Here is a 13,506-nt window from a genome sequence, read left to right on the forward strand (position 1 = left end):
TATGCTACTCTCTCCCCACCCCCACCCTCCTCTAGTTTATCTCTCCATGCTGCAGGCTCACTGCCTTTATTCCTGATGAAGGGCTTTTGCCCGCAACGTTGATTTCGCTGCTCGTTGGATGCTGCCTGAACTGCTGTGCTCTTCCAGCACCACTAATCCAGTATTTGATTTTCAGCATCTGCAGTCATTGTTTTTACCTTGTTTTCAGATGTTTTGTCACCATACTAGGTAACCTCTTTAGTGAGCCACTGGTGGTGACGCCTGCTTTCTGTTTTTATGTGAGTTTCCTAGGGTTGGTCATGTCATTTCCTATGATGACATCATTTCCTATGGTGATATCATGTCCTGTTCTTCTTCTGAGGGGAGGTAGTAAATGGGATCCAAGTCGATGCAGCTACTCTCCCCTACATCAAAGACATCTTGGAAATGACTGGCAGACTACTCAGATCCCTTGGCATCGTAGGAGCCCACAAACTCACCAACAAACTAAAACAGCAGCTAATGAACTTGAAAGACCCTATACAGACAACAAGCAAAACTAATGTTCATTTACAGAATACCTTGCAAGAACTGTAACAAACACTACATTGGACAAACAGGCAGAAAACTAGTCACCAGGATACATGAACATCAACTAGCCACAAAAAGACATGACCCACTCTCACTAGTATCCTTACATACCGATGAGGAAGGACAACACATCCATGTTTTGACAAGCCAAACCGAGAGACACACGAGAATTTCTAAAAGCAGGGTATTCCAACCGGAACTCTGTCAACAAACACGTTGACTTGGATCCCATTTACCAACCCTTGAGAAAGAGAACAGGAAATGACAGCATATGAAATGTCATTACAGGAAATGACATCATGACCCTAGAAATGCGAACATATAAATAGAAAGTGGGCTACACCACCAGTGTTTCATTCGGAGCCTCACTGAAGATGTTACCTAGTATGGTGATGCAATGTCTGAAAATGAACCTTCCAGCTCACCGAACAAACCTACATCCAGAACCTCAACCTGAGCTACAAATCTTCTTGAAACTCGCTGGAGAAATACTGAGCTCAGAAAGATTAACTGCTTTTAAGCCTGTCATAATCTTACGCATATCACTCAAATCTCTGTTCACCCTCTTTCTTGTAAAATTAATTCATAGGTTGTGGGTGTAGCTGGCAAGACCATCCCTGATTGCTCTTGAGAATGTGATAGTGACCTGTCTTTTTGAATAGCTGCATCCATTTGGCATAGTACATCCATATTGCTGTTAGCGAGACAGTTCCAGGATTTTGATTCAAGAACACAGAAGGAACAGTCATGTATTTTTGTGTCAGAATAATGGGTGGCTTGGAGGGAAACTTTTACAATTGGTGGTCTTCCTATTTATCTGCTTCCCTTTCCATTGTTACGCCATGGAGGTTGGACCCCTCTGCTAATTAAAACTAAAACCAGGGCATGTAAAACCAGAAAAGCTAGCTTCGCCTCGTAGTTTGCTAAAATTGTGAATGAATGAAAGAGTACCTCTAATTTCCACTGTTTAAAGAAAAAATATTTTATTTTCCTAACTCGAACAGTGAACACTAAATAAAAACTATTAACAAATCCAAGATCCCTTTTCTCTTATGTAATTACTGTCTGACCCCAACTCGATAAAATTGCTGCTCCAATAACACAATTATTAAGCATTACTTTACTTTGTCTCTGAAAGTCCACATAGTCTGTTCTGCTGTCTTCTCCCCGGGTTGTCATCTTTCTTTTTGCTGCTTTTACTGGGAAAATGTATCTTTGGTAGTGCCTTCTAAGATTTCTTTGAGAGTGAGATGTTTATTTCTTTGGATGGTGCTTACTGTCTGGTTCAATGGCAGTTGCACTGACCAATTTTCAATATGCCCTGGTTTTTATATACCCCAACATCATATCATCTCATTGGTCTGATGTAGTCAATACAATAAATTCAAACTCAATTGGGTTTTGGTATCCTGGGCAAGATTTAAATTAATTGATTGAATTGTCAAAACAGCAACCAAAACTGAGGTTTTTATTCAACAGCCAATTGTTACATGTATTCATTTTGGAATAGCCCGTTTCCTACCTGCTCTGTACACTGGCAACCGTTGTGGCACCTGCAATTCAGAAAAGCACTTTCTAACTTAGTGACTATACAATCTTTCAACTTCGAAACACCATCTAGGTGGTAATGTCCATGGGTTTGTAAGGGAATATGCAAGGACCTTCTTACTGCATTGTATCTAGTAGATAGTGCACACTGTTGCTACTGTTTTGATGATCGAGGCAGTGAATATGACGTGCTTATCAAGCCAGCTGCTTTGCACTGTATGGTGTCAAGCTTCTTGTGTATTGTTGGAGCAGCACTTGTGGGATGCGAAAGTTACTCGCCACTTGTTTGTCAACCCAAACTTGGATGTCTTGCTGCGTTTATACATAGTCTGCTTCACCATCTGAGAAGTTGAAAATAGCATTGAATATTGTGCAATCATTAGCAAACATCCTTATTTTTGATGCTATGACAGGTGAGAAGGTCATGGATGAAACAGCTGAAGACAGTTGGGTCTCGGACACTACCCTGAGAACTTCTTGTAGTAATACTCTGGAGCTGAGATGACAGACCTCCACCAACCATAGCCTCAAACGTTCCACGTACTAAATATGACTCCAATTAGTAGAAAATGTTCTGGTCCTGGCAACGTGCTTGTAATCCAACATTTTTCTGCCAATTTTTACTTTTACCGGTCAGCACAAGATTAGAGTTCTGAGCAATTGCATAGTTCCTGACTGAGTTGGTCTGTGTGAATTTAACAGGTTTTGAGGTATTTAGATCATCAGATCTCAAGGTGCTACAAATGTACTTGTAACAAAACACATCAAGTTTATTACACACAAGGGAAAAACTACAAATCATTTGAAATACTCTTCTTGCAAATATCAGAAATAAAGCTTAAGCACGTTTACTCTCAACAATTTTAAAGCTACACAAGCTTCTCAGGGATAATCCTGTTTCCATTTTTAAATTCCTTGGTGAATTGTTGCAGCTGTACTTGGTTTCTTGTTGGCAAACACTTACACTCACTCAATGTTATCATCTTTAGTTAATGATCTCTTCAAAGTTTAAAACATCATGACTGTAAGTTGAGTTGAAAACAGTGAATTGATACTCAGAATTACTGGAAAGATTAGATTAGATTAAGAACAGTATGGAAACAGCCCCTTCGGCCCAACAAGTCCACACTGACCCTCTGGAGACAAACTCCACCCTAATCTCTAACGTTTGAGTGAAGATGCAGTGTTTGGGATTCAGGCGATATGTTTAAATGTAAGAAGAGTGCAACCAAATTAGAAAGTTGTGCAAGACTAAAAGAAATCTCTTTCTTTGATATTGTGTTTCTTAGCATCAGACTATGGAGACTGCAGTGAAAGCTCTGCTGAAGAGAATGAAAGTACCATGAAGTCTACAGCCTCTTCTCCGAATGGTGCTTGGACAGAGCCTGCAGCTGGCAGCAGTAAAGCAGCAAGAAAGCATGCATCACCAAATCAAAAAACAGGTGAGCTTGATCGTTTTCTTTTAAAAGAATTAATTATGTAATTTATTGGTTTAAATCCACTTTGAAAAGTATCTCTGAAGTTTTTACTGTCATTTTGACATTTTGCTTTTGAGTAATGGTTCAGTAATCCTAGCAATTTTAATTTGAAACAATCTGATTATATCATTTCTGTGTGCCATGGATTGCTATTTGGTGTGCTTAGCTTGTTACTGAAGTTGATTTATGTTTCAATTTTTGGAAGGGCGTGGGGGGGGGGAGGTGTACAAGGTTATCATAGGTTGAATATTATGACCTTAGCTGGTGATAATATTGGACAAGTCAAGTTCCAAAATATAAGCTGATTTGAGAGTCAAAATTTTATTTTAGCAGTTTGTTTATCGTAATGATCAGTCACTGAACATACTCAGAAGATGTACCAAAACAAATCAGTCTACTCATAAGAGAAAAAGCGGAAAAATCTGAAACATTCTTACAAATATCAGAAATAAAGTATTAGCAATTTTGCCCTCAACAATCAATGTCTTGTTGTTGTGTTTCCACTTCAAAGTTTATTGTTCGGTTGGCACGCTACTGTCTTATTTAGTTAGCCTCTCTCTCGATGAAATCTTTAATTGCTAATGCAGCTCAGTTAGTCATTAACATCTGTTTCTTAAATTCATTCATTTAACAGTCTTGTAGGATGTCTTAATGTCTGACACATTAAAATGTTCTGCTTCTGGAACTTTTCTCATACTAACTTTGAAGTTAGTCACACCATCTTGTTCATCTTCCCTGCCTGTTTTTGAGACTTGAGTGTTGCTGAAAACGATTCTTGATTTGATCAGTGGGACATATTGCAAGAATACAAATTCAAAGGAAAAAACTGACTTTGAGCTGAAGGGCCTCTTTCTGTGCTATAAATCGCTGACTACCATACTTCATAGAGGAAAGTGCTGATTGTATGTTTGTCAAGTGGAGGCTAATTAGTAGGGACATTATCATGGAGAATGCATGTAATAACACTGATTGACAGTTAACAGCCAAGTTTTGTTTCATTTTAAACCGGACAGATTGACTCTAATCAGAGCATTGCTGTGAGAAATGAATTAGCAAATGACTATCAGCTATTTTATTGATTTGAAGCAGGCGGTGTACATACATATTCTTTCTGTTCAAATATGCATGCTATAAGCCCATGGACTATCCTAAATTGATTTTCAGCATAAAACTTTGCACTTACAGGATTATCCAGGGTATGTTGTCCAATTGCAGAATCACATCTAATGTTGGGTACAGTGTTATGGATTTCGTAAGCACAGTCTTGTTGAGTACATAAAGTACCTTGGTTGTTGTGTGCTAGGCTGATATTTCAGTGTTATATTGAGGGAGGCTACGTGCCAGAATTATTTTGATTAAAAAATGAATTGTCTTCAGTTTATAACTATCCCTCTTCTAATTGGAAATTTTCAAAAGGTAAACCTAATTTTTATTTTCTGTTTCAAATTCAGAACCATGTGGTACTCAGGTGAATGGAGACAACAGGAAATTGGTCCGTCAGAATATGGCAGCTAAGAAACGCAAGATCTTGAGTGATTCTGATGAAGAAGACTCCATTTCTGAGAGGGAGCAGGAGATGTTAAGTGCTGTTAAGCGAAGAAAATATGCCTGTGTTTTGGAAGATGACTCATTGTCTGAGAACCAACAGCAGCATGAGGATGGGGAAGCCCAGAAACACCGTTCTGGTAGCAGTACCAGTTCTGAGACTGAAAACAGCTCATGCTCCAGTTCTCAATCAAAATCTCAGTCAGACTCTGAATCCCAATCAGTTTCTGATTTGGACAGCGATTACAATGTGAACGCTAGGGCAAAAGTGAAATCCAAGATAAAAATGAAAGCAAAGACACAGGTGAAGAGAGGGAGACCGAGAAAAATTCAAGGGAGAGGAAAAAACAAAGTAACTGCTTCCAAAAAAGTTACCAGTAGGTTAGAATATAAGAAGCAACAAAAAATCTTGGATACTGATGAAGATGGGGATGATGATGATGATGATGATGACTCTGATTATGTAAAACGAGATTGTGTTTGTAGACCATCTGCAATAAGGACCAGAAATCAAGGCAGAAGGACTGTAAGATATGATGATTATGATTCCGATACAGACAGCCTTTTATATAGTGAGATACCTAACCATGGAGTATCGAGGTCTGGACGGGTACGACGAATACCCATGAGAGTGAGAGACTGAAATGCAGCCATTTATTGGCATTGTACCACTGTGAATTTGTCTTCTCTAAAATTTCAGGGATTATATTTATATTTTTCTGGATTTATTTTCTGGGGAGTGGGGGGATGCTGCTGGCTGTGCTTGGACACAAAATCATGATCAATATTGTAACCATTTAGGAATATGTGGTAACAGCACAAAAAAACTTCAATAGTACTTAAGGTAACTCTAGCAATGTCCTGGACCATGCTAGAAAAGTGTGAACTTAGTTTTTCGATAATTAAGCACTACAGCTAATGTTATTTATTTCTGCTTCCTTGCATGTATTTTAAGCCAACTAAACAGTGTATCTCTGTCTCACCAGTGAATGAAGCAGTTATTCACATTTACGCAATGGATAGTGGCAGCAGGAAGAAACACAAGTTTACACCCACCTTCTTTTCATGATGTCTTTTATTTGTCTTCAACATAAATTCAATCAATGCATTTTGCTTAAAGCTTGTATATTTTATAACCAGATTAGTTTTTTTTGGAGGGCCAGGGTAGAAATGAAGGATATCTTAAGTTAAGATAAAAAGACCAGATTTTCTTTACATGTAAGTACAATATTGCTAAAATGTCTATAACCTTCTTTGTCCTAGCCCTAACATTTAACAAATAGTCTAAATTTGTAATAAGTTGGATAATTCTGATCCCTTATATTTTCTGTCATGTCAGCATTTGATCTCACCTGTATCTGATCAATTTGCTGATTCCTGCCTTTCAGTAAAGGACAAGAATAATGTAATACTAACGGCTTAATGACCATAATTTCTTTCCTTTGCCCATTTATTTAAAAAGTGGAAAGGAAAGAAAAAAATCAGATTTTACGTAGTACTGACTGTAATTGTGCAGATTTTGTTGGAATAAAGTTAAGGAGTTATAACTTTGAATTTTTTTTGCAAGAAAAATACATCTAATTAACATGGGCTGGTTTCACATCAATTTTACCCCTGTTTTAAATTACTTTCCAATTTACACTTAGTTATTGGTTAATCAGGTTTGGTTTACTAAATTGGTTCTTGTAAATATTGCAACATCAATCTTTTTTTTAACATTCACCGTCAAATTTAGCAGCATATGGAGTCTTTTTAAAATAAAACAAATAACCTGTTGAAAACCATTTCAAATATTTTTACATATTTAAGAATCTGAGTGAATTAGCAAGTGTGGATTAATTTTAAAATGCTCTTCTGTTATGATAAATCATTTGTGGATATTCCAAAATAACACTAGGAAGTAGAAAGTGTTTTTCAAACAATGGGTCATCAGTGTGCTAATGTAGAGTACATTATTTGTATTATCAATCTGTACTTTTAAACTGGAGTTAGAATTGTTTCACGGTTTGTAAATTTTGTTCAGAAGTGCATTCTTCCCACCGTCTATCTCAAGATGTGATTCACACTGAGTTGCAATTTCATCAGTCGTTTAGTGCCTTGTCCAAGTATCCGTATGCTTGTCAAGGCAGTGAATATTCACAGGCATATCCAAAGAATAAGATTATTTGACCAAAGCCTGATGTTGACTCCACTCACCATATGCATACCATTTCTAACAAAAATCAATGGATAACATAGGAACATTTCCATTGTGTTCTGGAGACATTGTGGTTAACTAAAGCCCCGCTCCCCTAACTATTGGTCAGACTGGTATGAACTGACAGAAAATAGCAGAAATTAAAATTGAGGCTTTTGGCCTCTTGGGTATCTAACGCCGTTGGAGGAGTTCCTGCACATAACTTTAAATTCCAAGTTTCTTGCCAACTTCCATGACAAAAGGCTATATGGAGAAAGACAGAATACATTTTCTGTCTCTATCTCCAGCAAATCAGTTATGTACAAAAAAGTTTAGAAAATTCTGATAAAGAAGTTTTTAAACTTCATTATCAATTGCAGTTTGCAAAATAAATACTACAAGGAAAGTAATTACAGGTAGTCCCCGGATTGTATGAGGGCCCCTTTCTTGAGTACGTTTGTAAGTCAATGTATACACAAGTCAGAACACAGTACAATTTAAAACAACCATTCATAAGTATGAGGAAATGTTCACATCAGAACATTGAAATTAATACTAGTGCACTCCGGTATGGTATCTCGTTCATAAGTGTGAGTATTTGTAAATCAGAGCCCCCCCACCCCGACCAAATACATACTTTTCTTTGTAGTGACAACAGTGCAACATATCAAAATAAATTTCCAAATTGCTAATAGGCGTTGGGCCGGGTAAAACTTGTCTAGCTCTTTATAGAATAATTATCTGTAAGTTTATAGCGTGTCCCTCAAGTTATAAAGTTGGATATTAAAACTAGATCAGATGTCCATCCCCTGCTATATGTATTATGTTCTAGGAAATCTTGGTATAAGTGCTTCTATTTACTATTTTCAGATTTATACAAAAGTCCTAAATTGTATTTAGTTTTGTCACTTCAGAAATCTACAGTTTGCCATATTACTTCATTTATTCCATTTTGGCCTTTGCAAACATCTGCATGTAATAGTATAATTAAACACCTTAACCTTATGCATTTAACTTTTAAAAGACACAGCAAATCCTATTAAAACTTGAATCTACAAAGTTGCGAACATTTTTGGCACAGCAAGACCATTGGCGACCATTCTTTAAAGATGTGATCCTGTTATACTGGGGCAGGTTATTGACACAATTTCACATTTTACCACCTACATTTTTGGATGGGGGTGCAGGTATGAGTTAGAGACTGAACAAGTGACCTGAGTGTTTTTTTTTAATGCTGTTCAGTCTTTTAAAAATTGAACTTAAAGCAAGTCATAGCGAATCTTTATATTTGTCTTGTGCAGAATGTTTTATGGTTCCCACATGATCACCCAGGAGAGGAGACAGTTGAAATATTTGTAAACTTACCTGAGTGAGAGAGTTTGATTTTTTTTGAAGTTCAACATCTACAGCATTGGTCAGTCTGAACTTTTTAAAGATCTGTAACAGTAAGTGACCTTTTAGCTCATCCACAATGTGGAATTGCATTTATGAAAAGAAATTGGTGCCTTCAGTGTTGTCTGTGCCTACAATGATGCTAGATCTTATTTGTAATCTTTGAAGTGGTTGTCCTCAGGAACACATGAAAATCAGAAGTTTTACCCTCGCGACCACTCCCTCAGCCCATCTACCCCCAAGCAACCATCTTGAGTATTGCAGAACATTTGGTCATGGGTTAGACTTTGTACATCTAATGTCCACACCAAAATTGAGTAGTTTTAGTGAGGTGTATGTAAAACGGAAGGGGTCGTTTTCCTCTAAATGCCTAGACAGGAAACTCTCAGGATTGGATAAAACTCTAATTTTCAGCTTGAGATAAAATTAATCATAACTACTAGCGAACAAAATTGATGTGATCGAAAAATTGACATTGCAGCCAATTCCATCAATGCTCAGGTAGGCAAGTTATGTTAAAAACTGGCACTATAATTTCTGATTTTTATTTCTTTGCATTAGCTGAGATTCTAAATATGTGAATTGTCTTCCATTTAGAATTTTATTATGGTTTAAACATCCAATAAAAGTGAATATTGTTTAGATGTATGAAAAATGGTGCTAATTCTGCAACAGTTGGTGAACTTAAATACCAGTATTTGGAGTATCTGCAAAAATATGATTTTGAACAAAACTGACAGAATAGATTTTTGAGTACTTATAACAGCAATAAACTTAATGGAGATGCAGGGGGTTCTCTGCCTTGTTCCAACTATATTCCAATGAATGTGCAGATGGCACTTTCAAAAATGGCAAAGTTTCTGAATTCGTCTTTACGCGCATCAATTATTAACCTATGCTCATTGCATATATCTACTTTGTAGATCTACCTTGGATCACAAAGCATATAGTTTACTTTTGATTTAATTTATTACCAAGATTTTGTTTTATCTTCATTTCCAGTAATTATCTGAGAAGCACAACACGTATGCTGTTCTTGTGTGGCTCATAGGTATGAAAGTATCATAGGAATAGGTTACTTGTCAATACTCAGAAATAGTATGCCATGCTCTACAGGGAAAACTATATCCTTAAAATTGACCACTTGTGAAGGTGATTCACAATGAAATTCATGAGAGTTAACTCCTAGTTAAGGATGTTGCTAGTACCACGAACAAATTTGCTGAATGTTTGATATCATTATTTGTGACTAACATTTGCCTTCCAAAACTTCCCATTCCTATCATTCCATAATTCAAAGAGCAAACTTGGGTATTGTGACTGAGCTATCCTTTTTAATTTTGTATAACATGTAAAACTGGCCTTTAAACACATGAATTTAGTTTAACATTACCAGTTTAAAGTTTGTAAAGGCAAGGTTTTACTACCTTAGGTAATCAATCTTGTTTGAAAAGTGTCATAATATGAAATATCAATGCATCCCCAAAGATAAAAAATACAGTTTGTCAAAACATTTTAAGTTAACATTTGTAGCAAAATTGTGATGACATCCAAGTATTAAGATGATAACTTGTTCAAGCTACAGTTTCACAGCTTCTGGGCATCTTCCTTAATTTTGAGTATCAGCAAGGCTTTTTGGCTGGGTTGAACAGAGCCAAGAGTGATCCTGAAAATTTACTTTGTAATACTATTCACTACAATGATCTATAGTTCAGATGTATACTTGGGCGGTTAGTATCAGAAGGTTGGCCAGTGGGAGGCACTGGCACAGTCTACTTGGTGAAATGATGGTATGCCAGATCACAAACGAGCGCTGACTTTTTTTTTCCCATTGCCCAGGGATGCTGTGACCATTTGTATAATAGCCTTCTATTATCAGTTAACAACACAAGAATTGAACTTTTAATTTGTAATAGAAGCATTTGCACAAGTTTATCCCATTCTGTTGTACAGTCAAAATTATTCTTTAATGATTCAAAACAAATGTTGCACAATCACATGCTGCCTTGTCACTGTGTAATAAGTTCACGATAACTTGTATATGACAACATTAGCTCTTTCTGGCTGAGTTATCAGCATTCTTGACTTTTCTGTGAACATAATATTAAAAATGCACTCACCCAAAAATGCATTTGAATTACTGTAACAAGTGTTTGCTCTTGTCAGCCAATGAAATATTAGTTGCAGCAACTTAATTTTCTTGAATGTGTCACTTGACATTTTAAAAAAATTTCTCAGCCTGATGGACTAAAGGGTAGAAAAGTAGCCAATAAGAGATTTTCACCTATAGTTTGCATTGTAATTTATTTGGACAACTTATCTCTTTTATAAAGGGGTCTATTTTCAGGCAAGATTGGTTTTCCAAAGACTGCCACCCAAAGCATGAATTTTTTATTTATGTCGTAAACCTATTGTGCATTTGCAGCATTTCTGTTTTCCTTTTTTATGTTTAGAAATTCATTCAGATTATCTTACATTGGCACAGGAGTGTTAAGACCACTTAATTTGACTGCAAAGCATGTTCTGAAACCATTGAGAGTTATAAATGACTTACCTTAAAGATTTGAGGAATTCTTTTAAAATTAAAGTTAATTTTTCAATATATAATATCCATCTAAATTGTTACACCGTCAATAGTTCAAGTCACAATCCTTGAAAATAACAAAAAATCAGTAGAGTAAAATTTTACATACTTGACATTGTAAAACATTTTATACTGGTTAGCCTGATCAGCAACTTTGAAACACTTGAGAAATAATGTTAGTGACTATGCATTTGAGTTTCCAATTTAGAGTATAATAGAGAAAAGAAAATTTGAAACTTTATGAAGAATTAAGTACTATATACTTAAAAATGATTTTTGATTTAATACAGGCTGACAGTTATATTGGTTTTGGGATTACTGCCAAACGTAAAGTTGTAGACACTTGCAGAGGGTTTCCAGTCCACTTGAGAGATACAGAAGCAATGTTGTAAAAATGTGATTATGCCATTAAGAAGTTTTACTTGGGGAGGAGAACATTCCCATAATTTCGGAAGTATGATTCTCATTGCCAAATTAGTGTGTCTGCTTCCTAATTTGCCTATAACTTATTTCAGTGGGCAATGTTGAACCTCTAAGTAAGACGCTTAGTGGTTGATTTTGCAGAGAAAAGTAGTTTTTGCATTAACCATGCCTAAAGGAAAACACCCTACCATTATACTGCAATGGAGCAGCAGAAATAACTGCAGGTATATATATATTATACCAGTCCAAGGATCAGACTATAACTCATTTGTGACTGAAGGCAAAAATGGCATGTTTGTGGGGTGGGGAAGGTGTAAGAAATAAATGGGTTGAAATTGTACAAATAAAATTGTGAAGTTTAGAATAATCTTCCAGTCCCCCACTTAAAAATTAAGAATGTTTATTCCTTTTCCTGGGACATTGCTTTTGCCAAATTGTTTCTATTTTGAGCTCAGGACCATTTATATATACAAACTGAAGAATCAAATTATTCAGGGAGAGGTGTTTGCCAAAATGGCAGACTTCAGTTTTCTTTGATATGCAAGGAAAAACATTGGCAGTTTATTTTGTCATTTTTCTGGCAGTTTATTGTAAAATGTACATATGTAAAAGTTCAGAAAACTTGCAATTTTTGCATTAGCTGCATAGCATATTGTACAAATTAATGTATGTGGTTGTGATGATGCTATTTTCCAGGTTTGTGAAAAACAAATTCTGTGTAAAATTACAAATTTCCTTCTTTAAAAATAAAAGGCATTCTGAAAGTTCTGTTCTTGTATTCTGACCTCAAATATCCTGTGACCATTCTGTGTTCTGTTGTATGTAACATTTGAATCAGGAATGGTGTCTAAACAGATGGAGAAATTGGTGAAGGGAGGAAATGTTTGGAGTTGTAAATATATACCAAGACAGCATCATACTCATTTTGAACCCTTTGGCTAACAGGAAATGCTCATGGTCTTCAGGGACTACAAAAGAGGTCTGTTGAAACGCCAAGCAGCAATGGTATGGTTTGTTGCGAGGTCAGTCATCTCTGCTCCAGCTCATCTTTTCAGGAATTCCTTGAGTGTTGTATGGTCAGTTATCTCCAGCTGCTTCATCAATGACCTTCCCTCCATCATAAGGTCAGGAATGAGGATCAGATATGTTGATGATTACACAATGTTCAGTGCCATTCGTGACTCCCCTTATACTGATGGAGACCATTTTCAAATGGAACAAGAATTAGATAACCAGGCTTGATTTGATGACTCAAGAAACATTTGTGCCACACAAATACTGGGAATTACTATTTTCAATAAGATATACCATATCTTGACATTCAATGGTGTTACCATTGCTATATTCACCACTTTCAACGTTTGGGGGCTTACCATTAACCAGACACTCCACTGAACTTGACATGTAAATTCAACGGATGCAAGAGCAGGTCAAAAGCTAGGAATACTGTAGAGTAAATCACCACCTGACTTACCAAAGTCTGTCAACCATCAGAAAGGCACAACTTGGGAGTGTAACGAAATATTCCCCACTTCCCTGGATGGGTGCAGCTCCAACAACACTCAAGACATTTGATGCCATCCAGGACAAAGCCGCCTGCTTGATTGGCACCACGTTCACAATCATCCACTCCCTCGACCATAGACTTTCAGTAGCAGCAGTGTGTAATATCTACAAGATGCACCACAGAAATTCACCAAAGATCCTCAGATAGCCCCTTCCAATCCCACAATCATTTCCATCTAGAAGGCCAGAGGCACAAATATAGTGAGCATCACCACCTACAAATT

General features: G+C 36.5%; 1 protein-coding gene across 2 annotated transcripts in view; it reads left to right on the forward strand.

The window, feature by feature from the left end:
• Positions 1-12,484, forward strand: part of LOC140486459 (bromodomain and WD repeat-containing protein 1-like) — a 212,412-nt gene extending 199,928 nt beyond the window's left edge. For both annotated transcript variants that reach the window (XM_072585656.1, XM_072585657.1), the window contains 2 exons: positions 3,408-3,560; positions 5,048-12,484. In XM_072585656.1, the coding sequence (XP_072441757.1) occupies positions 3,408-3,560; positions 5,048-5,784 (890 nt within the window). In that variant the 3' untranslated portion in view covers positions 5,785-12,484. The remainder of the gene's footprint in view (positions 1-3,407; positions 3,561-5,047) is intronic.
• The last annotated feature ends 1,022 nt before the right edge of the window (positions 12,485-13,506 follow it).

Source organism: Chiloscyllium punctatum, chromosome 15 (genome assembly GCF_047496795.1).
Source record: "Chiloscyllium punctatum isolate Juve2018m chromosome 15, sChiPun1.3, whole genome shotgun sequence".
In the NCBI taxonomy this organism is placed as follows: domain Eukaryota; kingdom Metazoa; phylum Chordata; class Chondrichthyes; order Orectolobiformes; family Hemiscylliidae; genus Chiloscyllium; species Chiloscyllium punctatum.